This window comes from Aethalodelphis obliquidens, unplaced genomic scaffold, assembly GCF_003676395.1.
Source record: "Aethalodelphis obliquidens isolate GAN/ISIS:26980383/991018 unplaced genomic scaffold, ASM367639v1 scaffold28, whole genome shotgun sequence".
Taxonomy (NCBI): domain Eukaryota; kingdom Metazoa; phylum Chordata; class Mammalia; order Artiodactyla; family Delphinidae; genus Aethalodelphis; species Aethalodelphis obliquidens.
The window spans coordinates 17,581,251-17,608,408 of NW_020837972.1; the positions used below are offsets into that span (position 1 = coordinate 17,581,251).

The window sequence follows — 27,158 nt, forward strand, 5'->3', positions numbered from 1 at the left end:
CCAGCGGACAGAGGCTGTGACCGTGACAAGCAGGGCCCGAGGTGTCCCCCCAACCCCCCTGGGTGCTTCGGTGCTCCTCCTTAGGAGGCTGTAACCTGCAGCCCCCAGCTGGTTACCCTGCGTGTCCTCTGGCTCAGGGCTTTCGATTTTGTCCATGAGGTCATTGGAGTTCCACTTGGTGATGTCCTTGGGGAACATTTCCTCTGAGTCGGACAGGTCCTCTGGGGAGGATAGAGAGGGGCTTCAGCACCCTGATCAAGGGCAGGGAGTCAGGGGAGGGGGGCGCTGGGAGGCCTAAGAGTGGTCTCTCTGGGGGCTCCCATGCTTCTCTGGCCCGTGTGGCCCTCCCCACTTGGTTCTATGCTCTCCCTTCCTTAACAGGATGGACACACGGCCACATACTCATGGGGCTTCTGCCTGATGTTTTTCAAAAAATTGTGGTAACTTTCACTTAACATAAAATTCACCATTTTAACCATTTTCAAGTAGCATTTAGTCCATTCGCAATGCTGTGCAACCATGAGCTCTATCTGGTTCCAGAACTTCTCCATCTCCCCCGATGGAAACCTGTACCCATTAGCAGTCATGCCTCATCCCCCGCCTCTCCCAGACCCTGGCAACCACCAGTTGACTTTATGTCCTTATGGATTTGCCTGTTCGGGACATTTCCCATACATGGGATCATACGGTATGTGGTCTTTTTTTTTTTTTTTTTTTGTGGTACGCGGGCCTCTCACTGCTGTGGCCTCTCCCGTTGCGGAGCACAGGCTCCGGACGCACAGGCTCAGCGGCCATGGCTCACGGGCCCAGCCGCTCCGCGGCATGTGGGATCTTCCCGGACCGGGGCACGAACCCGCGTCCCCTGCATCGGCATGCGGACTCTCAACCACTGCGCCACCAGGGAAGCCCCAGTATGTGGTCTTTTGTCTGGCTTCTTCTACTTCCCATGGTGTTTCTAAGTTTGAACCACGTGTCAGTGCCTCATCCGTTTTCATGCTCGAGTCATATTCCATCGTATGGACGGACCACGTCTTGTTTCTCCATGATGTTCCTGACTGTTTTCAATGTCCACAAAACGACAGCTTAGTGAGAAGTGCTGCTATGAACAGTTCCATCCATGACTTTTTTTTTTTCCGCTTTTCTGAGAACTTTCACCCATGACTGCTGGGTAGGAAGCAGCTGTCTGGGCTCTGCCGTGGCTGGTCCCTCCTCTGTGGGTCACTGGGACAGTTTCCCCAGGACACTGCGGCTCTGGCATCTCCTGCTCTGCTGTCTCTTCTCTTTTCCAGCTTTTTCTAAAGTTTCTACATTAGATGTGTCTTTGCCTCATATCAGGGACACAGAGCCGGGGGGGCTCAGCCTCTTGGCCTGGCTGGAGGGCAGTGGGAGTATGGGATGCCCCAAACACCCTCTCTAACCTCAGGGAGGCCCCAGGTGCAGAGGCTGCCTCAGGAACCACCTGCCTCCCTTTCCGGGTCCCCACCCCAGGGCCACATCTGCCTCTGCCCTGCTGTCTGCCTGTGGGCAAGTCCCTGTCCCTTTCTGAGTGCATCCCGCCTTATAAACTGCAAACCTGTCTCCCTGTACCTGCCTGCTGGCCCCCTTACTTCCTCAAGAGGAAAGGCAAGGTACGAAGCGAGGACGTTTGGTAGGTGCATCTCCCCAGCACAGGTGGGTGATTTATCCGGCTGTTTGCTGTGCTTATTCTGGGATTCGCGGGAAAAAGGGTACTTCATGTATTTTCTACTTGTTTGTATTTTCTAAGGTTTCTACATTAGGTGTGTGTTAATTTAATCATGAAAAGATAGTAATTACAAACATTAGAAGATTAGAAGAAGTTATGCTTTTGTAAAGCTTCTTAGGGAATTATTATTATTATTATTTTGGCCACACCGCATGGCTTGCGGGACCTTAGTTCCCTGACCAGGGATTGAACCCGGGGCCATGGCAGTGAGAGCACCGAGTCCTAATCCCTGGACTGCCAGGGAATTCCCTTTGGGAATAAATTCACATATGGAAAAAATGTCACCGTCTGATTTTAAATCCATTTTGGGGGGGTTCGAGAGAACAGTCCCCACCTGCCAGACCCCGTGCACATTGATACCAGGTTAAGGTGAGTGTGAGACCCCAGACTCCTGGTGGCTTCGTCTCATCCTGCCCCTGCCCCCACGTGCTGCTGTTCAGCCAGAACTCTTCACAGGTAATCCCCACCTTGACTTGCATCCCCTGCCGCTCTCTCAGACCCCTCCCCTCCCCCTCTTGGGAAGTCCCGTGTGCTCCAGGGTGCCGCCTACCGTGAGCATCAAAGAACTCATCATCCGAGCTCTCATCTGAGTCCCGGGCGATACTCTGCATCCTCCACTCCGAGATGCTGTGGCGGGAAGGACTCACTGGAAGGCAAAACCCCAGACTGACCGACCACCCAGCAGCACTGGGATAAACGGGCGGAGGCGGGCAGGTGCGATGATGCTGGAGTAGGGCCAGGAGGGCTCAGCAGGGGATGCAATGGAGAAATGAGGGCTCTGACGCATCTCCCAGCCCACCTGGCACAATGCAGTCCTGTCCCGGGAGGACGTGGATGGGGGAGGGTATCAGGTATGAGGCCAGGATGTGCAGTCACCCAGGCTTGGGTCCACTCCTATGCCCTAGACCTGATCTCCTCAGGAGAGCGAGCCCCTTCAACTCTGCCACGGCGGGGCCGACAGACAGGGATGCCCGGCAGGGGCGGGAAGTGAGATTAAAGGTATTGATCCGTGTGTCTCCATGGGTCCCTTCAGCACAGCACAAGCCTGGTGTGGGAAAAGCTGGATTTGCGGAGTGGGTGGGACTCCTGGTGTTTTAGACAAAATACACCGAGTTTCCCCAATAACCACCGCACTTTCAAGTGAGTTCCAGAGAAAGGCCTTTCTGAGTATCCGAAGCCTTTCAGGGTCCTTTGGCCTGGCTGCTCCCTCAGGCGCAGAAGCCTCTCCTGGGTGTGCTGGGTGCAGCGCACCCAGACCCCCCCACCCCGCCTTGGAACCCTGGCTCAGAGCTGCAGCCGGCTGGGTCCCAGGAGGGGCTGGGAGTGGGGATCCCACGTGGCCAGCCTGCCTGTCTCAGCTGGGCTGTGTGGGTGAGTCTGGGTGGGTGAGTCTGGGGGAACCTGCCAGGGTTGGGGCAACGCCCTGGGCTTCACTCCGAGGCGGAGGCTACAAGGAGGTGACTAGTTCTGAGTCCCACAGGTGTGGCCCGCAGGTCCGAAAGCAAGAGTCCACCTTCAGAGTTCGAAGTCCCCGGCAGAGGCACGGGGCTGCCCTGGCAGGGGCAGTTGCCGGGGTGGACGAGCAGAGGGCAGGGACACCCGCGGGGACAGAGTGCGCTCACCTCCCCGCTTGGACGACCGGGACGACTTGGAGGACGTGGACCACTGCTTCTTCAGACCCCTGCCCGCCAGGGGCTCCCCACCGCTGCTGCTGGGCTGCGGGGGCTCCCTGGGGGCCTGGGCCTGGGGGGCCTCGTCCTTGGCCAGCTCCGCGGCCCCCTCGTCGTCCTCACTGAACTGGGCCATCTTGCGGGACAGCATGAGCTGCGCCTCCTTCTCCAGCTCCCGAATGTTTTCCATGTTCAGCCCGTACCACTCGTCCTGCCAGCACCAGGCCTGCCGGTGGGCCCTCACCATCACCTTCCGCAGGCCTGCAGGGGAGGGAGAGAGAGACAGAGCCGTGTTAGAGCCCCCGGGGACTCCTAGGCTGGGAGGTGCCCCGCGGTGCAGGACAGGCTCTGCCCCTCACCCACTGCGTGGCTTCCAGCAAACCACTGCCCTCGTGCCCGTTTCCCCATGTGTAAATGAGGGGTCCGGCTCACAGATGGCTTCGCAAGCTCACAGTGGCTCTGTAACTGGGGTACTGGGGCTTCCCAAGGTACTGTGTCTGCTCAGAAGCCATGCTGAGTTTTGCGGGGGGGGGGGGGGGGGGGGAATTCCTGCCTTGTGGGGAGCTGGAGAAGGACTTCCTGAGTGTTTCCTATCTCAGAGTCAAGGACACTTCTCTTGTCGAATTTCCCACGGGAAAGTCAACCTCAAGTTCGAAGCACGTTGGTCCTTTCTTTTTTAAACAGAATATATACACATACGATATAAAATAAGATATAAAATACAATAAAGTACGATATATAGGAATATATCATATATAGAAAATAAGATGGAAAATAAGATACTTTTAAGGTGTAAAGAACAGAAGAACCACAGGGACAGGAAGCAGATGGGGGCCCGCCTTGGGTGGGGATGAGAGTGGGGGTGATTGCGAAAGACTCTGGGGGTATGGAATGTTCTAGAACTGTGTGCACTACTCTGCAAACACACTCAAGCTTACGGAACTCAAACTTCTCTTACAACAGATGCAAAATCAGGCCTCAGTAGGCTGCTTAAAAACCATTAAGAAGAAATAAAGCATGTCCCCCCGCCCTGCCCCCGCCCCCCCCCCCGCCACCACCCATCGAGGGAGTAGACGTGACCAGTAACACGGAGCCCACGGTCGCCCTCCCAGACGCATCTTCCTCCCGCCCTGAAAGGGTCCATCCTGAATTTTGCGTTTGTCACTTGCTTTTCTTTCCGTGTTTTTCTGTGCAGTGTGTTGGGCTGGCCTGCATGTTGCTGGCATGTGCATGTATGTGTCGTGCTGCATGTTGCTGGCATGTGCATGTATGTGTCGTGCTGCATGTTGCTGGCATGTGCATGTATGTGCCGTGCTGCATGGATTTTTCTGCCACTTCCCCTTCTTGGGTGAGTTGCCGCTTTGCTGCCGTATGGTATTTATTTGTGTGAAATACCGTATGGTATTTATTTGTGTGAAATACCACATTTTATTTATTCTTTCTCCTGCCAGCGGGCCTTTGGCTCACTTTCATTGTTTGTCCGTTTTGCTTTTATAATCCTGCTGCTCTGAACATTCCGGAATGTGCATTTGAGTTTCTCCAGGGGGGCAAACCCGGAAGGGTCATCACTGAGTCTTCCTCCCGCTTTCCTAGAGAAAGCTGAGCGGCTTCCCAGGTGGTCCGGCCCTTCCTCGTTCCCAGGCTGGTCTCTGGCGACCCTTCCTCCGGGCTCACCTCCCGATTCCCACTTGCAGCTTTGCTCAGGCCACTCGGCCTCCCCAGCCGTCCTTTCTATATCCCTTCATTCCCAAAAGCCTGCCTGGGAGAAACTCCCTCTCACCCCTGCTCCTAGGAGGGTGCCCCCAAGCCCCGGGCCGTGGCCTCAGGCACGCCACCCTCAGGGTCAGCCAGCACCCACACTGGACAGACCATCTGATGAGATGTGATGCACAGACGAGGACGGCTGGGACGGGAGATCTGGGTTCAGACCCAGGGCTGGCCCTGGGCTTCCTCCACTGCAAATGGGGGTTGGAGGGGGTGACAGTGGCCACCCTGCAGGGCCATGGAGAGCTGATGTGACCCCTGTGAAGCATACCGTCAGTGCTGTGACTCTGCTCATGGCTACACAGTCACCCCTGCTCTTGGAGTGAGCAGGTGTCTGCCTGGGTGCCACTCCTGGATCATGAGTCTTGGGGCTAAAACCAGGCCCTGGGCACTGACCTCTGCCCTGACTGGGGGGCAGGGAGGAGCCCGGGTCGGCACTAGCTCCTTCTAGAACCCCTGGGCATCTGCTGTCCCGTTCCCTGGGCACCTGCTCTGGGCCGGGCGGGCGTGGGTGTAGGACAGGAGGATGTCCGAGACGCTCTCCCCTGGGACTTCCAGCCCAAAGCGGGCGGCAGTGCCGGGGCAGGGCCTGGGGTCTGGCCTTGGGGTGCCGAGAGGTGCTGTGAGCAGCAGGGGGGCAGTCCCCTGGGGCTGCTCCCCCATGGTGGGTGGACATCACGTGTTACAAATACCATCCGCAGTGTCTGGGGCAGGCGTACACTGCCTGTCGTCTGTAGGCGCTCGGCAAGTGTTTATATGGTCAAGGTAAACCAGGTGGGTGGCTGCATGTGGGCCCTGGGGGTCGCCTGTCCAGAGTAAGACAGGCAGATGCAGAGAGAGAGGGTGGGCAGACGGGCACACAGACGGAGAGGCCGGGCGCGCTCACCCGTGTCGTGGATGAACCGCTCGATCTTGGACTGCATGCCCCAGTAGCGGAACTCCACCTTGCAGAGCTTGTAGGCGCACATTATGGGGAAGACCTGCTGCTTGTACTCCTCGATCCAGTTCTCGGACAGGGGCCCCCGCTGGGTCTTGGTCGAGTAGAACAGCTTGGGGTCCTCTTCCGTCTTATACTCGTTGGGGGGCACGGGGTCCTTGACGATGTCGATGAAATCTACGGGGAGACCCCGTGAGTGACAACGTCTGCCCCAACCTCCACCCCACCCCTCCCCATCCAGTCTCCTCGCCATGTCCCTGCCACCCCCAAATCCTCGTGGGGCCCCAGGCCTCGATGGGCCACGGGGCCCGACGTGGGGGTGAGGACATTGTTCTGGTCCACCCTGACCCCGAGCTCCCCCGCCCTCAGGACCTGTGGCTTTCCTTGTTCCTTTTCAAATCATTTCAGCAACCCCCCTGTTTTGGGCACGCTTGCCAAAGCGGATAAATAAGGTGATGAGCTGGAGAAGCGTGGGCGAGAAGAGGATGGAGGATGTGGGATGCGGCGGGGGCGAGTAAAAGAGTAAAGCTTCCCAGAAAAGCTGGTGTTTCAGCTACAGGAGCAGAACTGTGAGGCCAAGAACGTCCCAGAATGTGACACTGAACCAGGAGGTGGGGGAGTTTGGGGAACCACCAGGGTGTCCACGTGGGTAGAGGTGATGGGGATGCAGCTGGACACATCCGCCATCTCTCACCAGGCTTTGTGCCCGGCCGGCACCCTGAGGGGAAGTGGCCCTACAGATGAGCTTTAAGGCGGCTGGCCTGCTGGGAAGCCCCTCCCAGACAGATCAGCAGGGAAGAGTCCGGAAACCACGTCTGATGGGCCCAGCGGGAGGCGTCGGGCCTGAGAGGGTCCAGGATGTGCCTGAGAGTGGGCAGCAGATGCCATGGGGCTGGGCGCTTGGGAAACAGCACTGGGGGCTGGTGGGACCTGGGTGAGGGGCGGGACAGTGACTCTGGGAAGGACCACCTCTTGTCACACGGCTCCTCCCCCAAGTCAAAGCCATCCTGCTGGGCTGGCTCCCCGAGGTGTGCATGTGGTAGACGGGTTTGCGTGCCAGTGGCAGACCTCAGGACAGGGTCTGTGGCTCACAGACTCCTTCTTTCAGATGTGTGGGGACGACGGCACTTAGGGGGGCTCTGCCCCGACCGGGCCCCGGCTGTCTCGTCTCCCTGGCTTGCTGGCACTGAGTCTGGGCTGTGGTTTACAGATGCAGGCGTTGGCCCCGACGAAACTAGTGACTGGTCAGAAGCGGCCCGAGGGCAGCAGGATGTGGGGAGGGATGCACATCCTTCCTGGAGCAGACCACGTGCCCAGCCCGCTCAGGCAGGCAAAGGCCGCGAAGGGGGGGGCTGGGACTTAGGAACCATGGCAGGAGGCCTTCGGGGGGAGCCTGCAGCTGGCCGGACAAGAGCTGCCAGAGGGCCTGTGTCATGCTGGGCCCTTCCTTCCTGTTATGGGTAGAATGTGTCCCCTCCTAAACTCATTCATTGGAGTTCTGGTCCCCAGGGCCTCAGAATGTGCCCTTATTTGGAGACAGGGTCTTTAAAGAAGTCATCTAATTAAAGTGAGGTCATTAGGGTGCACCTAATCCAATATAACTAGAGTGCTTATAAAAAGGAGAAATTTGGCTCAATTAAAAAATAAATACACCTGAAACTAACACAGCATTGTAAATCAACTATACTTCAATTAAAAAAAAAAAGGAGAAATTCGAATACGGACATGCACGCAGAGAGAACACCATGTAAAGATGAAGGGAGAGACTGAGGTGATGAGCCTACAAGCCGAGGAAACGCCAAAGATTGCCAGCAGCCACCAGACGCTAGGGGAGAGGCCCAAACCGATTCTCCCTCAGGGACCCCAGAAGGAGCCAACCCTGCTGACACCCTGACCTTGACGTCTGATCTCAAAACTGTGAGACAAAAAGTATCTGTTGTCTTAAGTCCCTTAGTCTGTGGTACTTCGTTCTGGTAGCCCTAGGAAGCTAAGGTATCTCCCAAAACCCCCTGGGGCCTAAAAACTCCGGCAGGAGGAAGGAGTCTCAGGGGACTGCCCTCCAGGCCTCTGAGGCCGCCTGGGAGTTCATCAACACCCCTCCAACACCAGCCGTGCACCCGTCTGGGAACCACAATGGCTTGTTCCTACGGGCTTGGGGCCTGTTGAGGTGCGGCTGGTCCACAGATGTGTCTTGTTTGGGTGGCATATTTACAAAGATTTTTAATTAGTTGTCAACATTTAGGAATTGGAAGATTTCACATGAAAACCCTGATTTCTGGCCTCGCTTGAAAGAGAAGATTTAACAAATGGGGCCTGTTTCCCACATGGCATAGTCAGCTAGAGGGAAGTAGAGCAGAGGCCGCCCACCGTCAAGGGGACACAGGCCCCATCCGGCCTGCTGCACTCACGCATGGCTGTCAGCCTGATGTGGCCCCCAAGCACACGCATGCATTTCTGGGGATGGGGACACTTTGAAGGGATGAAGGGAAGGGGCTTGAGTGGGAAACGCACGTAGCCTTAGTGGGCACATCAGGGAAATGGGGCCGAGGAGACCCATCCTTCCTGCCCCCACACCTCCGACCAGGCTTGCTTGGACTCTAACCTCCCCGCCCAGGACAGGAGCTGGTCTGCAGCCTGCCAGGCCTGAAGATCAGGGGCAGAATCAAGGGGCCCACGGGCGGGGAAACCGGGAACTCAGCCCTGCAGGGCTCCTGCCCTTCCCGGAGTTGGGAGCGTCAGGGTAGACGGTTACCGATCGTCAGCTGGTTCTTTTCCACAGGAGACAGGCTGAACACATTGGGGTTTTCTCCAGCATCAGTTTTATAAAAGGTTTCGATGTCAATGGAGAATTTCTCCACAAAAGGGCAAGTGAACCTGCGGGGGAAGGAGAGTATCCATCAGGACTCGAGCTTAGCGGTGTAGGCGTGGGTGGCTGGGTGGAGGACGAGGGCTGGAGTGGTGGCCGAGACGCGTCTGTCCTGTCCAGCTCCTGGACCTTCACCTCGTCCCAAGAAGAGCCAAGTCCAGGTTGGGGGGAGGGATGGGTTTAGGGGGAAGAGGGAGTTGTTCCGGAAGCTGCCGGCAGCCCTGTGTCCACGTGTGTGAAGCGTGGTGTGGACTCAGGCACAGAGAAGGTGGCACGCTGCTGAGTCGGCTGAATCTGTGTGACATGCCACCCTGTCCCCTGTCCCCTAAGAAACCAGGTGTGGCAACAGGGAAACAGCCCCTCTCTCTTGACTGGAGATGAGCTCAAGGAGGAAAGTGCTGCTGGGAAGAGGCATGACTTGGACGGATCCTCCAGCAAGCTCCAGGCCCTCAACGACCTGGGGAAGGAAGCCCCAGGAGATGCATGGGGACTCCACCTGCCCAGCAAGTGGGCGGCCAGCTGGGAGCGGCCCCCGATCTCTTCTAACGAAGCAGTGCTCAGCTCTATTGGGTGGGGGCGCAGAGTGAAGAGCCCCCCTACCAGAGGGATCCAAAGAAAGCCCTGCTCAGCATGGTTTGTTATAAAACATCATCATAGTCGCTGAGGGTCTCAGGGTTGGAGGGAATCTCTGGGCCATCTGGTCTACCCTCAGTTTGTGTTTCTTCCCAGCTGGTGGACGGTCCTGCATTCCCAGGCGAACGTTAACGTGAGTCTGTATTCCCTGAGCCTTGCCAGATGGCAAAGGAGTCTCAGATGGCCCTCGCTGGACTCAGGTCTTCCTGGTCTCCCCCACTGGCAGGCTAGAAGGCACCTAGGGGTAGACCCTTCCCTCTCCTGCCTGTTCTCTGAGGGGGAACCTGGGGGACCTTCAGGGTACCACTCAGAACGGAGGCTCAGCTCCCCAGAAGCCAGGGCTCCCTGGGGTGTGGGGATTGAGCCTGTCTGGGGGGCCAGCAGCAGCATCTATGCTGCAGGGTTGCTTCCCCAGCAGACAGCACAGAGGCTGAGGGCAAGCTCACCTGGTTCGGGTATAGGGGTAGGCGTTCCAGGACTCCTCCACCACCCGCAGGGCCGCCTTGGGCAGGATGGAGCGGAACCAGCTGGGGATGTGCATGCCCACATGGTACACCTTGTGTGTGTACTGCCCGGAGCCACCAGGGCCGTCCGTGTATGGCCGGTTCTCCAGGATCTCCACGCCACTGCCTTCACCGAACGTCTCGTTACGGCTCTTCTTCTGTGGGGACAAAAGCATTAGCGATGTGTGGGTCCAGAGCACTCTGCAGAGGGGGAGGGGCTTAGGAGGCTGGCCGAGGGTGCTGAATGGGGGGTGGGGTTTTGGCCAACCAGGCTGGCTCCTCCTGTGTCACTGCAGGACACCGCCCCCCCCCCGCCCCCCACCGCCGGCCCCAGCACTCATGCAGGAGACTAAAGGGGCCACGGTTCCCTGTCCGAGCCCAGCACTGCATGTGCAAACTCCTCTGTTCTGACTCCTGAGTGTGCCGGGACTGAAAGTTCCCAAGGTCAGGAACAAGATGAGGATGCCTGCTTTCTCACCTCTAGCCAACATTGTACTGGAGGTTCTAGCCAGAGAAATTAGGCAAGAAAAAGAAATAGTAAGAGGCATTCGAATAGGAAAGGAAGAAGGAAAACTATCTCAATTTGTTGATGACACACCCATATACAGAAAAACCTAAAGAATGAGCCCCACATCTGTCAGACCTAATACATATATTCAACAGAGCTTCAGAATACAAAATCAACCCACAAAAGCAAATACGGCAGAAAGGAAATAAAGAAATCATTTCCATTTACAAGAGCATCCAAAAGAATAAAATACCTGGGAAGAAATTTAACCGAGGAGGTACAAGACTTGTACACAGGAAACTATAAAACATTGCTGAAAGAAATTAAAGAAGATCTAAATAAATGGAAAGACATCTGTGTTCACGCACTGGAAGGTTTAGTATTTGTTAAGATGTCAATACTCCCCAAAGCAAGCTGCAGGTCCAATGTGATCCCTGTCGAAATCCAATGGCAGTTTTGGTAGAAAGGGAAAAACTGATCCTAAAATTCATATGGAACTCCTAGGGCTCTCAAACAGCCGAAACAATTTTGAAAACAAAAAGGAAGCTGGAATGCTCACATTTTCCGATATCAGAACTCGCTAAAAAACTATAGTAGGGGGACTTCCCTGGTTGCACAGTGGTTAAGAATCCGCCTGCCAACGCAGGGGACATGGGTTTGATCCCTGGTCCGGGAAGATCCCACATGCCACGGAGCAACTAAGCCCGTGTGCCGCAACTACTGAGCCCACCTGCCACAACTACTGAAGCCCACAAGCTCTAGGGCCCGTGCACCACAGCAAAGAGTAGCCCCCGCTCACCGCAACTAGAGAAAAGCCCGCATGCAGCAACAAAGACCCAACGCAGCCAAAAATAAATTTTAAAAAACCCCACAACTACAGTAGGGACTTCCCTAGTGGCGCAGTGGTTAAGAATCGGCCTGCCAATGCAGGGGATACGGGTTCAAGCCCTGGTCTGGGAAGATCCCACATGCGGCGGAACAACTAAGCCCATGCGCCACAACCACTGAGCCTGTGTGCCACAACTAATGAAGCCTGCACGCCTAGAGCCTATGCTCCACAACAAGAGAAGCCACCGCAATGAGAAGCCCTTGCACCGCAATGAACAGTAGCCCCCACTCGCCACAGCTAGAGAAAGTCCGCGCACAGCAGCAAGGACAAACGCAGCCGAAAAAGATTCATCCACCTGTTGCGGGTGGTAGTAGCTCTTTAAAAAAAAACCCAAAAAACTATAGTAATCAAAACAGTATAGTACGGGCATAGGACAGATCTATGGAATGGAGATGAGAGTTTAGAAATAAACCCACAGATCTATACGCTATACATATTGATTTTCAACAAGGGGGCCAAAACCATTCAATGCAGGAGAGAAGAGTCTTTTCAACAAATGCTGCTGGGACAATTGGATACCCAAGTGAAAAAGAATGAATCTGCACTACTATCTCATGCCACATATCAAGATTAACTCAAAATGGATCAAAGCCCTAATTGTAAGAACTAAAAGTACAGAACTCTTAGAAGAAAACATAGGGGCAAATCTTCATGACCTTGGATTTGACAATGGTTTCTCAAATATGATACCCAAAGCACAAGCAACCAAAGAAAAAATAGCTAAGTTGGACTTCATCAAAATGAAAACAAAAACTGTTGTGCATCAAGGGACACTATCAAGAGAGTGAAAGGACAATCCACGGAAAGGGAGAAAATAAACGAATTATAGCCATACAATAAAACATGATTTGGCTGTAAAAAGGAATGAAGTACTGACACATGCTACTACATAGATGAACCTTGAAAACATGCCGAGTGAAAGAAACCAGACACAAAAGGCCATATACTATACGATCCCACTTCTATAAAATGTACAGAATAGGCAAATCCAGAGAGTCAGAAAGTAGATTATTGGTGGCCTGGGGGTTGGGGGAAAATGGAGAGCGACTTCTTTATGGGATGATGAAAATGCTCTAGAATTGTGATGGTTTCACAACTCTGTGAATGTGCTAAAAGCCACTAAACTATACACTTTAAATGTGTGAACTGTGTGGTGTGGGACTTACAGCTCAATAAATCTGGTATAAAACAAAACAAACAAACAAATAAAAACCAACCTTGCCTCTTGTACTCAACTAAGATTTCAGAGAGATCAAACACGAGTGAGAAGGGGCCTCGGAGACACTGTCAGGGAGACGTGATGCCTGGGTCACCTCCAAGTGTCTTTCTGCCACGAACGTCCTTCCCAGGGTCCAGAAGCTCAGGTTTCTGCTTCTGCACAAAACCTCGTGGTCAAGGTGCTGGTGACTTTAAGCCCAGCATCTGTTTCCATGGTGACATGACAGCATCACCAAGGCCATCTTCGGTCAGCTTCCTGAACAGCAGGTGCACATATACTCACACGTGCACACACCTGAGTCCTCGCACACGTACACAGGCACTCCCCACAGCACTGCCTCGCCCTCGGGGCACGAACCCTCTCTAAGGCACAAAGACGTGATCTATCTCCATGGCCAGAGACACTGAGTCCCCTTCAGAAAAACAGCAGACCCTGGTTGAAGCCACAGATGGAGTCAGAGCAGGGACATGCCATTCCTTACTCTTTAAAGGAGCTCCTGGAATGTGGCCCAGATTCTGTAATGAAAACAGCGACCATTTCTCAGATGCTTTCCAAGATCCCGCCTCTTACAGTAGCTTCGTTTATTAGCAGTTGTGCTAAGCGCTTGGCATGCGCTTTCTCATATAGTTGCTGCAATGAGCCCTTGAGAAGACTGCAGGACTACTATCACCCCCAAGGTACAGATGGGAAGGTGGAGGCTCAGAGAGGCCGAGTGACCCGTCCAAGGTTACACAGTTACCAAACCGCAGAGCCAGGACGAACTCAGACCTGTTGGATTCCAGGGCCCGCTCGCCCCGAAGCAGTGAGCGCCTCAAGGAAAACACCTCGGGACAAGGTAGGTGCTGATAAGCAGTTATTGAGCAAGTACAGAGACTGCAGTCCTAACCCTGTGGCCAACTTTCTCTCATCTTGGACAAGTTGCTTCTTGTGTCTGGTCTCAGTTTCTAAAACTATAAGTGGGGATGGGGCTACCTGTCTGCCCAAGCCCCAGTGTAGTGGGTTAAAGGCCTCCCCCACCAAAATCCATATCTACTGAGAATCTCAAACTGTGACCTTATCTGGAAATAGGGTCTTTGCAGATGTATTGATAATTAGTTAAGATGAGGTCATCTTAACGTAGATGGATTAGACAACTTAGGCTGGGCCCTAAATCCAATGAGAAGAGACCATTATAAGAAGAGAAAACAGAGACACAGACACACACAGAGGGCAGGCAGCCATGTGACAACACAGGCAGAGGCTGGAGTGAAACAGTTTTAAACCAAGGAACGCCAAGGATTGCCGGCCGCCACCGGAAGCTGGGAGAGTCAAGGGAGGATTCCCCCCAGCGCCCCAGAGCCTTCAGAGGGAGTATGGCCAGCTAACACCTTGATTTTGGACTTCTGTCCTCCAGAACTTGGAGAGAATAAATTTCTGTTGTTTTAAGCCATCCAGTTTGTGGTGCTCTGTTACGCAGCCCCAGGGAATGAAACATCTGGGGTGCTGGGTGGCTCAGTGAGAAGAGGACGTGCAGGTCAGAGGGGTCAGGGCACACGGAGTCTCTGAGGGCTGAGGTGCGGCCTGCCAGGGATCCGAGGGCAGAGAAGGCACGGGGAAGGCCAGAGAGGGAGCAGGGGCGGGGGAGGGTGCCTCCCACCTGGCCTCACTGGGGCTGCACAGACCCCAGGCCCCAGGGATGGGGGAGGGGAGAAGAGGAGAAGGGGAGTGTCCTGCTCACATCAGAAGTCACTGCCCATCCCTGCCAACCACTCCCCGGAGACTGCGGGCTTGACCTACCCTACCCTGCCCGCACAGGCTGGGTGAAGGCCTCTCCCCACTCCTCTCCTCCCCTACCCCATCCCTGGGGCCTGGGGTCTGCAAGGGAGGAGCCTGAGCCGCCAGGGGCCTGGTGCAGAAAAAGCACCGGATGAAGGGGGTGGGGGGTGAAGGATTCAAAGTCCAAGAAACTCCGGCCAATCAGGCAGCTCTCAGAGCTGTCCAGGGTCCTGGCTAAGGCGCTTCTGACCGCTCCCCCCGTTTGCTGGGCACCTCCTAGGATGGAAGGCTCTCTCCCAGCCAGACCAATTTTTTTTTTTCTTTCTTTCCTTCCTTTCCTTTTTTTTAACCTTGAACAACATGTATATTGAGTGCTGGTCAGGCAGGTATGAGGCAGTTTGATACGTGAGCCCATCTTGTTCACAACCTCAGGGAGGAGGTGGCTTGTTTGGAAGGCCGGCCTCTTCCTAGCTGCCACCGCAGTTGGTAAGCGGGATCAGTGGGTAATGAACTAAGGTCTTGCTCTTCTTTCCAGAAAAACGGAGCTGCCTTCCTTGATGGACCATCCATCTCGTAAGGCCCAGCTCGGAATGAGGGCCCTCCTGGAGCACTGGCCCCAAGCCCAAGTGAACACTGGGCTCCCAGCCTCCTAGCCCCACTGCTCTGGCCTCTACTCAGTGGGCTGCACACACATCCGTCTCCCCGCAGGCAATCCTGGAGCGCAGAAGCACTTTGTATTCGTCTCTGTAGCCCAGCCCTTTCCCAGGCCGGGCACAGAAAAGTCTGGGGAATTTAACTTAGTTTTCAAAGAGCATTACTGAGGTAGGATTGACATACAATAAACCATCTATTTGTAAAGGTACAGCCGGTGAGCTGTGATGTACTTTCACACCCACGAAACTGTCACACAGTGGAGATAATGGGCTTGTCCATCACCCCCACGGTGGATGGAGTCCCCCCGGGACCGTGGAGCCAGAGGCGGGTGAGACAAATGCCAGAGCGGGAGCAGAGGAGGCTGGCCTCGAGAGGCACGCCGTGTCAGTGGGGCTGTAGGAGGCATCACCTAGGAGGCTGGGAAGGTTTCACATTAATTGGAGGCATAGATGTTGAAAAAAGCACCTTAATACAGGGGGTGCAGATGGCAGGTGTCTGAGGAGCCCTGAGTCAGAGGTGTTTACATACTTGAAAAAGCCTGGGATAAACTGGAAGCTGAAAGTCAGCCTCCTGGGATCTTGACGCTCCCAGCCCCCAAGCAGAGCTGAGGGCCATCTGCTGTGGTCCAGGGTTAGGGTCCAGGGCTCCCCTGGCTCGGGGAGGAATGAGGAAGCCACAGGACAAACAGTGCCTTTGGCAGATCAGCTGGTCCTTGAACAGGCTGAGAGATTCCCAGAGTGCCCGGCGCTGGGGGGCTGATGCCAGTCTCACCTCTCCCCACTCTCGAGGAATAATTACTGGGTAAGTGGTTCAAGAGGGAATTGAGTGGCGCTTCTGAAGCAGCGTGGAGCAAACAGCCCCCCGGAGAGGCTGAGCTGGCCTTCTGTTCTCTTCCCAGCCAAGCTTCCCACGCTGAGGGCCAGGTCAGACTCAGGATGAGGGTGCAGGCCCTGCCGAGCTCTCCCTGCCCTGATGGCCCAGCGTAACGCTTGCGCGGCCAGGGGCTGCACCGAGGCATCCGTGTACCCAGGAAAGCCAGAGCCAGGCCGGGAGCAGGTTCATAATCAGACCCCCAACTGGGAGGAAAGCTGCCAGGCCAGGCAAAGGGCTGGGGCAGCGAGGATGAGCAAGAGGCTAGCAGAGAAGCTGGGACGGAGACCCCCGTGGGGCAGGACCGCAGCCAGCACCCCAACGAGCAGGAGCTGTGGCCACGTCTGGGCCATGAGGACCCGATCCTGGGTTCCAGGTTAGTCAGGCACTGAGTAGGGAGGCCAGCAACATCTGGGGTGGGGTGATCATCTCTGGTTGGTCACAGGCCCCGGTCATCCTCAAAGTCATTTGTGACTCTGTAAATCAGCCACTTAGCCCAAGGCATGAGGAAAGTGCGTACCTGGAGCCGGGAGGCAGGCTGTGTGCTCTTGGACAAGTCACTTAACTTCTCTGGGCCTTGCACCTTCCTGTCTGTCAAATGGATTGTCATGGACTGAACGTTTGTGTCCCTCATTCCCCCAAATTCATATGTCGACGCCCCAACCTCCAATGGGATGATGCTAGGAGGTCAGGCCTTTGGGAGGTGATTAGGTCATGAAGGTGGAGCCCTCATAATAGAATTAGTGCCCTTATAAAGGAGGCCCCAGAGAGCTCCCTGGCTCCTTATGCCACGTGAAGACACAGCAAGCAGGGGGCCGTCTGTAAGCCAGGAAGAGGGCCCTTACCGGACACCAAATCTGTCAGCACCTTGATCTTGGACTCCCCAGCCTCTAGAACTGTGAGAAATAAACGTCTGTTGTTTAAGCCACCCAGTCTGTAGCACTTCGTTATACAGCCCAAGATGACTAAACACAAGGATAATATCTGGATCAGTAAGAGGACGGGTGTTAGATACAAAAAGCGTTAGTCTTGTCAGTGCTGTGACTACAGTGCGGGCGAGACAATCCAATGCCACAAACATCCACGGCGCGTTGCGTGTGCCTGGCTTCATGTGCAGAAAAGGAGCCAGAGCTCCAGAGCAATTCAGACACTGGCCAGAAGCCTACTGGGCAGATACTGCTGTGAAGGCCACGGTGCCACCCAACCCTCCACGCCGGTGCTGAGAGCGGCTGTGTGCACGGCCTCACCACCCACCTGTATCATGTACAGCTGGGCAATGCGGTACTCCTCCACGGTCATTGGCAGAGGAATCCGATATTCCTTTATAATCATCTTGGAGTCCAAGCCTTCCCGTCAATGGGGAACTGTGCGTTGGGACTTCTAGGCGAGGTTCCTTAAATAACCATGACAACATTCACCAAGGACCCCTGAGAGAGAAAGAGAGGACAGGAGAGTCACTTTCTGCAAAAGCTGATGGGTAAAGTACCACAGGAAGGGCCTGGTCTAGACCCCAGGCTAGAGTTCTGGTCTCAAGTCAGCCATGAGCCCACTGTGTGACCCTGAGCCCACCGCGTGACCTTGAGCAAGTTCCCTCACCTCCCCAGCCTCCATTTTCCCTGTTTGCTAAGCCACTGTGTAGAGGACATGTATAAACTCTGATCAGCCACGAGGAAATAAAGGATTGTTATCCTGCTAGCGAGGGCCAGGCGATGGGAGGGCATCGCATCCCCTAAGAGTCAAGAGCATCGCGTTCTTGTTTTACGCAAAGTTCTAACAGCCTGCAGCCTCCGCCTCCCCGTGTTCTGGAGTAGCTGGAGGCCGGCACGGTGACGGCAGCAAGTGATGACGGCCGGCAAGAAGGCAGGACAGACAAAACTACGAAAAACAGACGTGAGAATTTTAAAAATCAGCAGTCTGGGACCATTCGGCGTCAGGGCAATCGGTTCTGCTCCTGTCACCGGGTGCAGGTGGCAACACTGCTTCCTGGCAGGAGATCCCGAGTTATCAAAAGAGGTGACCTTAGGTGTAGTTTCAGTTCAATCCACCACCAACTGCCTATTGATACCTACTCTATTGCCGACATTGGGCTAGGTCTTGGAGGTAGAAGAGGAAAATCAGATAAATGGGTGGATTGCGGGGCATGGGAATTACATCTCAATAAAGCTATTTAAAAAATAAAAGCAAGCAGGGCTTGCTGCTTGGTGGCGCAGGGGTTGAGAGTCCGCCTGCCGATGCAGGGGACGCGGGTTCGTGCCCCGGTCCGGGAAGATCCCACATGCCGTGGAGCGGCTGGGCCCGTGAGGCCATGGCCGCTGAGCCTGCGCATCCGGGGCCTGTGCTCCGCAACGGGAGAGGCCACAACGGTGAGAGGCCCGTGTACAGTAAAAAAAAAAAAAAAAAAAAAAAAATATATATATATATATATATAAGCAAACAATGTATTCACAGTAACTTGTATTTAAGATGACAATATATTTGATGAAGACTTGCACCTAAAGCAATCATATTTAAAAAAACAAAACGAAACTTAATGCTTGAAGGAGGCATACCTGCAGTGATCTGGAAAAAGAAATCACCCATGATAATCTGTCCCCTGGGTGGTAGGGGCTTTGCTGTGGATATATTTGGTTACCCCCAGAGAGAAGGGATGCTGTTAACTGGAAGCTGAGTGAAGGTTTCCAAGACAGGCAGTGGCAGAATCAGGATAGTAGTTTAGAAGGACCACGCCAGGGACAGCAGTCAGTGAGGATTCACAGGGACTGGAGGCAGGATGCTGGCTAAGTGATAAATGCAAGGGCCGACCGGGCAGGCAGCTTCCCCAGGGCACCATGTGTACGAGGCCTGAGCATCACCTGGGCACTAACGCATTACTGGATAACTAACGCGACTGGGAAAAGCATGTGTACCAGAACTCTTGGGACCTTCGGTACGTAAGGTGGAAAGAAATTCTTTAATAAACCACCTAAGGAGGGAGATGGAGGCTGGGGATGGCACCCACGTTATGAGCCTAAAGTGACCCCCATGTTGTTTCCTTCTTTACAGCAGGTAGGACTATTAGCCCCCAAAACACCCAGCACCAAACTCAACTTCTCACTTATCCAGCTGCTTGAAATACAGTCCAGATAAACATCTTTTTAGCCAATTAGAGTTCACCTACTTTACATACCCCAGAAACTGCACCCAACATCTACTAGGCATAGATGAGACAAACCCGAGTTCATAAAAGACCCCGAAGGGGGAGTTTTGTGACCCAGAGGCTCTCCATCGTGATTCTGAGCGATGCCACCTCGACACATGAGCCCCCTGTCGAACTCTGCCTCTCCCTTTCTGGGTGGTGGTCCCACATCACTGTATCTGGAAAGCCTCTTGCTGGGAGAAATTTTCCACCCTAGCAAACCTGTCCCAGCGCCATCCAGGAAAGCTTGTTACTGCCCCTCCTGGTCCTGTCTCTTCCCTGATCAACCCTGGACCGCTGAGCTTACCACAAAGGGGAGGACTCAACCCTCCAGAGGCCGTGCTCATGTGCAAACATCACCTCTAACCTTCCTTGAAGGTGTGGGTCCAGCCAACAGCTAAGAGGGCACGTGGGTTCAGGGCCCGAGTTGAAATTGTCCAGGAGGGCGAGAAAGCAGAGGCTGCAGGCTGCCTGGACTCGGCTCTGAGACCCACAGGTCCAAGCTCAAGTCTGGCTGGAAGCTGAGGCCGCAGGAGAGACGAGTGATGGTCCAGAGCCCCCAAGGCACCACCTCCTTCCACAAGAGGGTGTGACACAAGACGTTGAGGGAATTCCCTGGCAGTCCAGTGGTTAGGACTCTGCGTTTCCGCTGCCGAGGGCACGGGTTCGATCCCTGGCGGGTACCTAGCAAGATCCCGCAAGCCTCAAGGCACAGCCCGAACAAGGAAACAAGACCCTGGGCTCAGCCGGGGCAGCGAGGCACCCAGGCTGACACCCCCAAGAGGGTAGGACAGGCCCCCGATTTGGGAACCTCCTGACACAAACAAAGGAGAGAGAACCGTGTGCTTGCGAGAGGCTGGATGAAATGCGGACTGGAGACAGGAAAGGGAAAACCTAGGTTCGATAAGGGCCATTTTTCCAAAGCTTTTCCACGTGGCTTTGTGGGCTCCTTCTGTGGCAAGGGATAATGCAATGACCCAGAGTGAGCCCGGGCAAGTCCACGTCGTCATCTAAACTGCTAACAAAGAGGTCAGGTGCAATCTCTATATGTTCTCGAGAAACTCTAAGCAACCTGCCCTTCTGGGCTCTTCACGGCTCCACAGTAAATGACCTGCCCGCACTCGCCCACACACGTCAGACCAAATGTCCACTGGTTTGCCTCTTCCAGCCCACCAGGCACCAGGGCAGGATGTGGGGCCGGACTACGCTTTTTCCTGAGAAGCCTCCATTTCCCCCCAGCAGCCTCCACGTCCCCCCATCCTAACACCCGGATGGACTCTCAGACCATGAGCCAGCACCCAGACACAGGCTTGGTTCTCGATTTCGGGGGCCCTGTGAACACGTGTCTGGAACACACACAGGATAACGTTCCTCTCCTCCCCAAGTCTCCGCTTTCTTCTCCCAAAGACAAGCTACCCAGTGAGCTGTAATCCCACAGGGGGCGTCCACATCTCCACATGCAGCCTGAGGGCACAGAGACAGGGAGGGGACACATACCCAGAGGTCCCTCAGCAGCTCCCATGTCCTGGGGGAGCTGGGCTCACAGGCGAAGCTCAGGGCCGACCAAGGGCAATAACCCCACGACGGCCCCCAGAAGACAACACGCCGCTTAGGCTGCATTTCCATCTCCTGCTGGGCTAGAGGAAGACAGCTGTGCCTCCACCCAACACGGGCCAAAGAGTGACAGAGGTAGGTATGGAGAGGGAAAGAACAAAATAAACGGTCCTGTCTAGTTATAGTTAAGTGCGTGGTGACTAATGATAGGAGAGGACTCAGAACTCTGAGTGACACAAAATGTGCAGCAGTCACAGTGGAGCTCCTCCCCCCCCCCCGGGATCTGAGGTCGCAACCTGACAACGCGCTTCCCAGCCGTGTGATCCGTGCCCGCCGAGCCTCGGTCTCTCCATACGTCAAATGGGGATAATGCCACCCGCCGTCCAGAGTCATCGCCAGTGTCACCGAGATGAGTGCGGGTGAAGTGCTCCCCTTCCAGGGGGTGTACGTCTCTCAGTCCAGAAGGACTTGGAAGAGGCTTCACAGAACGTGGAGCTTTCAAACGACATGAGCTGGGTTTCCCAGGATCAGTGAGATTCTGTTCAGCAGAGCACGTGGGAGGAGGACACTCTGGGAGAAGGAACAGCACGAACAAAGGCCCCGAGGTGGGAACGCGCCGCCCCATCGGAGACACCTCCCACTGGCGCACCCCCAGCGTCGCCTCGCCGCGTCCCCGGAGGATGGGGCCAGGGCAGTGGGGGCACGGAGGCCACCGGCGGCCACTCTCCACAGGGCAGGCTGTGCTCAAGGCTGAGATGAAGCTGCTCCCTGCAGCAGGCACGACAGCCACACCCACGCGCCCATGGAGTTCAGGGTCTGCTGGGGCGGGAGCAGGGTGACAAGAGACCATCACTTGCTTCAAGAATTCTCTCTCCCAGGGGAGGAAAGACATACTCGCCAGACAGGGTGTAACCACAAAGCATGAGTTTCCTGACAAGCACTTCCACACAGAAGCCAAGCCGTCCTTCCAAGCAGCCCTGGGGAAGGTCTGCGGTCACCCACACCCACCAGGGCTGCTCTCTGGGTCACTGTGAGCCCCTTGGGTCACTCCCAGAAAGAGGAACAGTGCTCGGGAGAGGGACGCTGGCCCCTCTTGGGGCTGTCTTTCAGGGAGATCACTCTGAAGGGGCCAACAGTCTCTTGTCTCATCAGATACTGGCGTTTTATTTACTTAAGAGAGCCAGATCTGTTTCTTTCTACACCTATGCTAGTCGGTTCTGACAACTATCCTGACTTCCTGTTGAAGACAGAGCAGTGGGAGCTCTTCCGTTCTCAAAACGACAGACAGCGGCTAAAGACAGAGAAAAGTCACCACGGCCGAGCAACGAGGAGATGGCTGCAGCCCCGAACCACAGTCCATGAAGGATACCAGCCAGACACCACAAGGTCTGAGCTGGGAGGAAGGAACATGCTGACAGCCAACACGTGCCACCTCGGACCTCTGAACAAATACCACCTCCTGAAAGACATGGAACGATGGAGTCTAGGGCTGTGGATGCCCCCGGGGGAGGAGAGCCATCACCCTGTCTTCCGTTTTCTACTTTTTATTGAAGTATGACATACCTCCAGGAGTATGCACATAAGTACACATATTTTCACAAACTGAACACACCCATACAGCCAGCAAACAGATCAAGAACCAGAAAATTAATAACCCAGAAGCACCCTCCCCCAGGCACACCTCCCCCACCACGGATAACCGTCTGCCTTTTGCCTGTTTTGTATTTTGCACTAGGTTAAAGCCTACGAGCTGCCAACCTCCAACCGTCTTTGACCCACCGAGTGCACAGTTTCATGTGGAATCAGGCTGTAAGCGCGCTTCTGATTCCGGCTGCTTTCAATCAACATCATGGTCCTGGGGCTCATCCAATTTGTTGCATGTAGTTGTAGAGGGCTCACTCTCACTGCTGTCTAATATTTCACTGGGTGAATATTTTATAATTGATTTAACCATTCCATCGTTGATGGGCATTTGGGTAATTTCCAATTTGGGGCTGACGGGAATAGGGCTGCTGTGAACAACTGAGTACAGGCAGAGATGCAATTTTACCTTATGGAATGGAAGGGGAGTGAGAGCCATTTCTACGACAGAACCTAGTTCTCCCGGTAAATGAATGAAGTGGGGCTTGGGAGGAAGAAGGGGCAGTGAGGGGCTGGTCATGATACAGAGAGTCAGAGACCTAAAGAACTTTTCTGTGAACCCCCGAACCTGAGAGAGCTGGAATCCCTGGGCACAGGACAAAAAACAGCTCTGGAAAGAGAGTCTTCCAGACAATAAATAAGCCCAAGATGCAGCTGCAGGCTGCTCCAGATCACTCCTTGCATTTCCCACACGCTGCTATGTAGAAGGTAGCTAGAGAACAATAATCAGAAAGGAACTCACGTGGGTCCTACGCATTAAGGGTGGGGGGCAAGTGAAGAACACGCATCACAAGAGGAATCAGCCACAGAAATGCAGGAAGACTTCAGAAAAAACAGTTCTCCACTGACTCAGAGAAATTACAGATATAATCTCTTAGAAACTGGTGGGGGCAGAGGAGTGGAAGGAAGGAAACATAGAAATTTAAAAAAGAAATTATTGGATGACAGAAGAGATGAAAGTTGAAAGGCTGGTTAGCAGAGTTCAGGGAAAAATGGGAAAGAAAAATAAATACATCACAGATATTTTTTAAAAAGCCATACTATAAGCAATGAATAAAGGGGCAAAGCACAGTGTGAACAGTTAGAGATGGTGGGCGGGCTTGAGGAACTCACACAAGATTAAATGAAGACTAATAAGACAAAATGACAGATATGGGAGGCAAGAGGAAATCCAACATATACATAATTAGTATGCTTCTCTGAGGAAATAGAATAATAGAACGGGGGTGGGCGAAGTACTCAAATATATAATGAAAAAATTCCCTGAAATAAAAAAGACTTGACTCTGCAGATTAACTGCCATTCTGTAGTCCAGGAAAACCTGATGGTATAAGGAACACCGAGACATCCTAAAATAAGTTATTGAGCTTAAAGGATAAAGAAAGAATCATATAACTAGGGGGCACAGGGAGATGGGTTGAGGACAATCAGAATCCTCCTCAGCAACACAATTTCAGAAACCAGTGAAGCAATATCTATAGAGTTCTAAGAGAAAGAAATTGTAAACCAGGATTTTATACCCAGCTAAGTTGTCCCTTAAGCAGAAAGTTAATAGACATTCTGAAACACGCATTTAGGAGCCTAGATATCTATAACGTCTTTTAAAAATTACCTGATGCTAAAATCCAACCAACCAAAAGATAAATAAAAGTAAGTTCATCAATGGAGGAATACTGAGTTAATATTTTTGAAACCAAGGCAATTATGGTTATTGAATAGAATACAAAAACCTTAACAAGGTCCACAAATAATATAACTAACAAAAATTGAGAGTGGAAGAACAGAAGCATGGAATTTGATTCATTATGTAGGTTAAAAAACTAAGGAGGGATAAATAGTTGAAGCACAGGAAGTTTTAGGGCAGTGGAACTATTCTGTATGATGCTTCTATGGTGGATGTGTATCGTTATACATTTGTCAAAACTCATAGAATGTACAACACAAAGAGTGACCCCTAATATAAACTATGGGCTTTAGGTGATAATGATGTACCAATGTAGGGTCATCAGTTGTACTGTACCATCTGGAGGGGGATGTTGATAATAGGGGAGGCTGTGCTTGTGTGGGGGCAGGGAGTATATGGAGAATCTCTGTACCTTCCTCTCAATTTTGCTGTAAATTTAAAACTGCCCTAAAAGATAAATTTTATTACTTAAAAAAATTAATGACTCTAACCTTTTAAAAGTTTTTCTCTCAGAAAGTAGATTAGAGGTTACCAGGGAGAGAGGGGAATAGGGGGTCACTGTTCAATACGTATAGAGTTTCAATTTCAGTGATAAAAAAATTTTGGAAATAGTAGTGGGGATAGTTGTACAATATTGTAAATGTACTAATGCCACACAATTGTACACTTAAAAATGGTTAAAATGGAAAATTATGTGTTACAGATAAATGTATATCACAATTTTAAAGATTAATGTAATAGGCCCGAAACCACTGAATTGTACACTTTAAATGTAAATTGTACAGTATGTGAATTATATCTAATAAAGCTGTTAAGCTTGTTTCCCTCTTTTCTCACCTTAACTTTAACCTGTTAGGAACTATTATCACTTATGATGAAGAAATGTTTTTCTGAAGTTTAAAAATTCCCTTCTGTTTCATTTTAGATACATGCAAGTAGGTGATTTATCTTTGGTTAAATTCAAGTAAAATTAAATTTGATTTTTTATTTTTAAAATGAACGTAGAGTACCACCCATTTTTTTAAAAAAAGTTATTACTACTCTGTACGTATCTGTACAGAATCTGAAAAAAATGTTCACTGGACGCTGGAGAGGGTTATCTCAGATTGATGGAATTCTGGGCAACTTTTACTTGCACTTTTCTCTATTACTCAATTTTTCACAAGGCAGCAACAACAGAGTGTGAGCCGTATGTGTATAACCGGTCTGAGAAGGGCAGTCTGCGTAGTTGTGAAAATGATGGACTTTGAGTCAGCCAGACCTTCTGCCACCTCCCAGCAGTGACCATGGGCAAGTTGCTTAATCTCTTTGATCTTTCATTTGATCTTCTACAAAACAGAGGTGAGAATGGCACCTACCCCGCTGGGCTGTCTTGTGGATTAAATGAGATAGTGCACATAAAACGCTTAGTCCGGTTCCAGCCAACACTCAGCTAGCAATTAGGAGGTGCTGCTGTGCTGAGCAAGGTCTGGAAGACAGGTGCCTGGGGAACAGGGCCTGTAGGCTCCCAGGCTGGGCTGCCAGGGGCAGGTACAGGTGCAGACACTACATGCACTGGCATCAGGGGAAGACAGCCCAGCACCCAGGGCACCAACGTCCGAAGGACGAAAGGCCCCTTGGGAGGTCCTGGTGAGCTTTGCAGCCAGAATGCGGACCTGGTTAGGGCACGAGAGTCCCCTTGTTTTCTTCCCGGCTGAGTCTGAAGCCAGGGGGGCACAGGCAGCCACCAGCCCCCTAATGAGAGAAGGCAGCGTGACTTGGCGTCTGCCCGTCCCCTGAGCATCCTCACACAGCAGCTGAACCCTCAGACAATCTTATTACACCCACCCCGGCTGCCTGGGCCCACAAGACAGACACACGTCTTATCTCCGTCCCCGCTGGAGTCGTGATGGGTTAGACAGAATTATATTTTAATTCCTTCCACAGGGAAGCTTTTGGGGCTGGAATAACGAGAGGGAAGAAAGAAATAAAGTCTGCAGAAGCCCTCGTGCGCGGGAAGCCAGGCAAGGAGTCTGTGTGACCACCGCACACAAACCACCCTCCCATCTCTCCCCGGGGAGACCAGGGACAGACCCCCTAGAGGGCCTCAGGTATGGTATCTGCCTCTAAAAACGCCTTGGGCTTCCAGAACCCATGTATTCACGATGCTAGAAAGGACCCCCAGCCCCCATGTTCATCGGTGTCTTTGAGGGAACAGAAGGGCGAGAAGAAGTCAGAGTGGGGGCCACCTGGCATGGCGATCCGGGAGGCCACGGGTGGGGAGGGACCAGCCCTGGACAAGGTGCGCGGCCCAGGCTGCACCCTGCTGGGCCCGGAGCCCTGGCTTGGACGCTGGGCAGAGTAGGGGCGGGGAGGGGTGACCCGACTCCTCCTCAAGCAGCCTGTCCCACCGGAACCCACGTGGGAAGACAGAGAAAAGGGGCCTGCAGTTGACCGAGAGCATCTAATTCTGCCTAAGGACTCAAGGGCAGGACACCTCTCGGGGCCTCCCCAGCTGGGTCCCAAAGGTCTTCAGGGACCCACCCCGGGGAGTCATCAGTGAAGACGGCGGTGATTATTAGGGTTTGGCTCAGAAGGGTGGGCAGGTAGGAAGGCAAGATGGCTGCTCTGAGTGGAGGCCACGGCGAGACACCCTGACTGGGAGGGAAAGCATGAGAATTGAGTTTACAGAACCTAATCTGTTTTTCCGTGATGAGCCGGGGTTTGACGTCACAGATGGAATTTACGAGTGAGGCTGTGCAGAGACAACAGAGGATGGAATCCATCCAAACGCAATTCAGTTGCATTCTGGCCATTAGGTCTGGAAGCTCGTTCAAGCCAGGCCAGGGGAGCCCGCCTAGATGTTTGCAATCGTGGGGAAGGCAGCTGCTGGGGACGGGAGGGGCCCAGGCAGACTCTGGGGTCTCTGGCACATTCGGAACATCCCATCTGGCTCCCATGGGTCTCTCTTCTGCTGTCTCTAGGAAAGCCCCCTTCTTCTGCTCTCTGCTTCCCAAACCTACTGCCCCCTATCAGGGACCAAAGTGAGTGATGTTAAAAGAACTTCATCTACCCCCATGTGGGCAGCTCCCCACGCCCAATACCTCCCCTCC

At 53.4% G+C, this 27,158-nt stretch overlaps 1 protein-coding gene across 10 annotated transcripts in view; it reads right to left on the reverse strand.

Moving 5' to 3' along the window:
- Positions 1-27,158, reverse strand: part of PITPNM2 (phosphatidylinositol transfer protein membrane associated 2) — a 144,448-nt gene that overhangs the window by 16,580 nt on the left and 100,710 nt on the right. For 6 of the 10 annotated variants that reach the window (XM_027124952.1, XM_027124953.1, XM_027124961.1 and 3 more), the window contains exons 2-8: positions 17,267-17,439; positions 10,061-10,275; positions 8,868-8,989; positions 6,065-6,292; positions 3,367-3,675; positions 2,295-2,390; positions 117-221 (exon numbers count right to left, since the gene is read on the reverse strand). In XM_027124952.1, coding sequence (XP_026980753.1) covers positions 117-221; positions 2,295-2,390; positions 3,367-3,675; positions 6,065-6,292; positions 8,868-8,989; positions 10,061-10,275; positions 17,267-17,344 — 1,153 coding nt within the window. In that variant the 5' untranslated portion in view covers positions 17,345-17,439. Of the gene's footprint in view, positions 1-116; positions 222-2,294; positions 2,391-3,366; positions 3,676-6,064; positions 6,293-8,867; positions 8,990-10,060; positions 10,276-12,731; positions 12,889-17,266; positions 17,440-27,158 lie in introns of all 10 variants that reach the window. The other 4 variants (XM_027124958.1, XM_027124959.1, XM_027124957.1 and 1 more) reach the window with 3 other exon arrangements.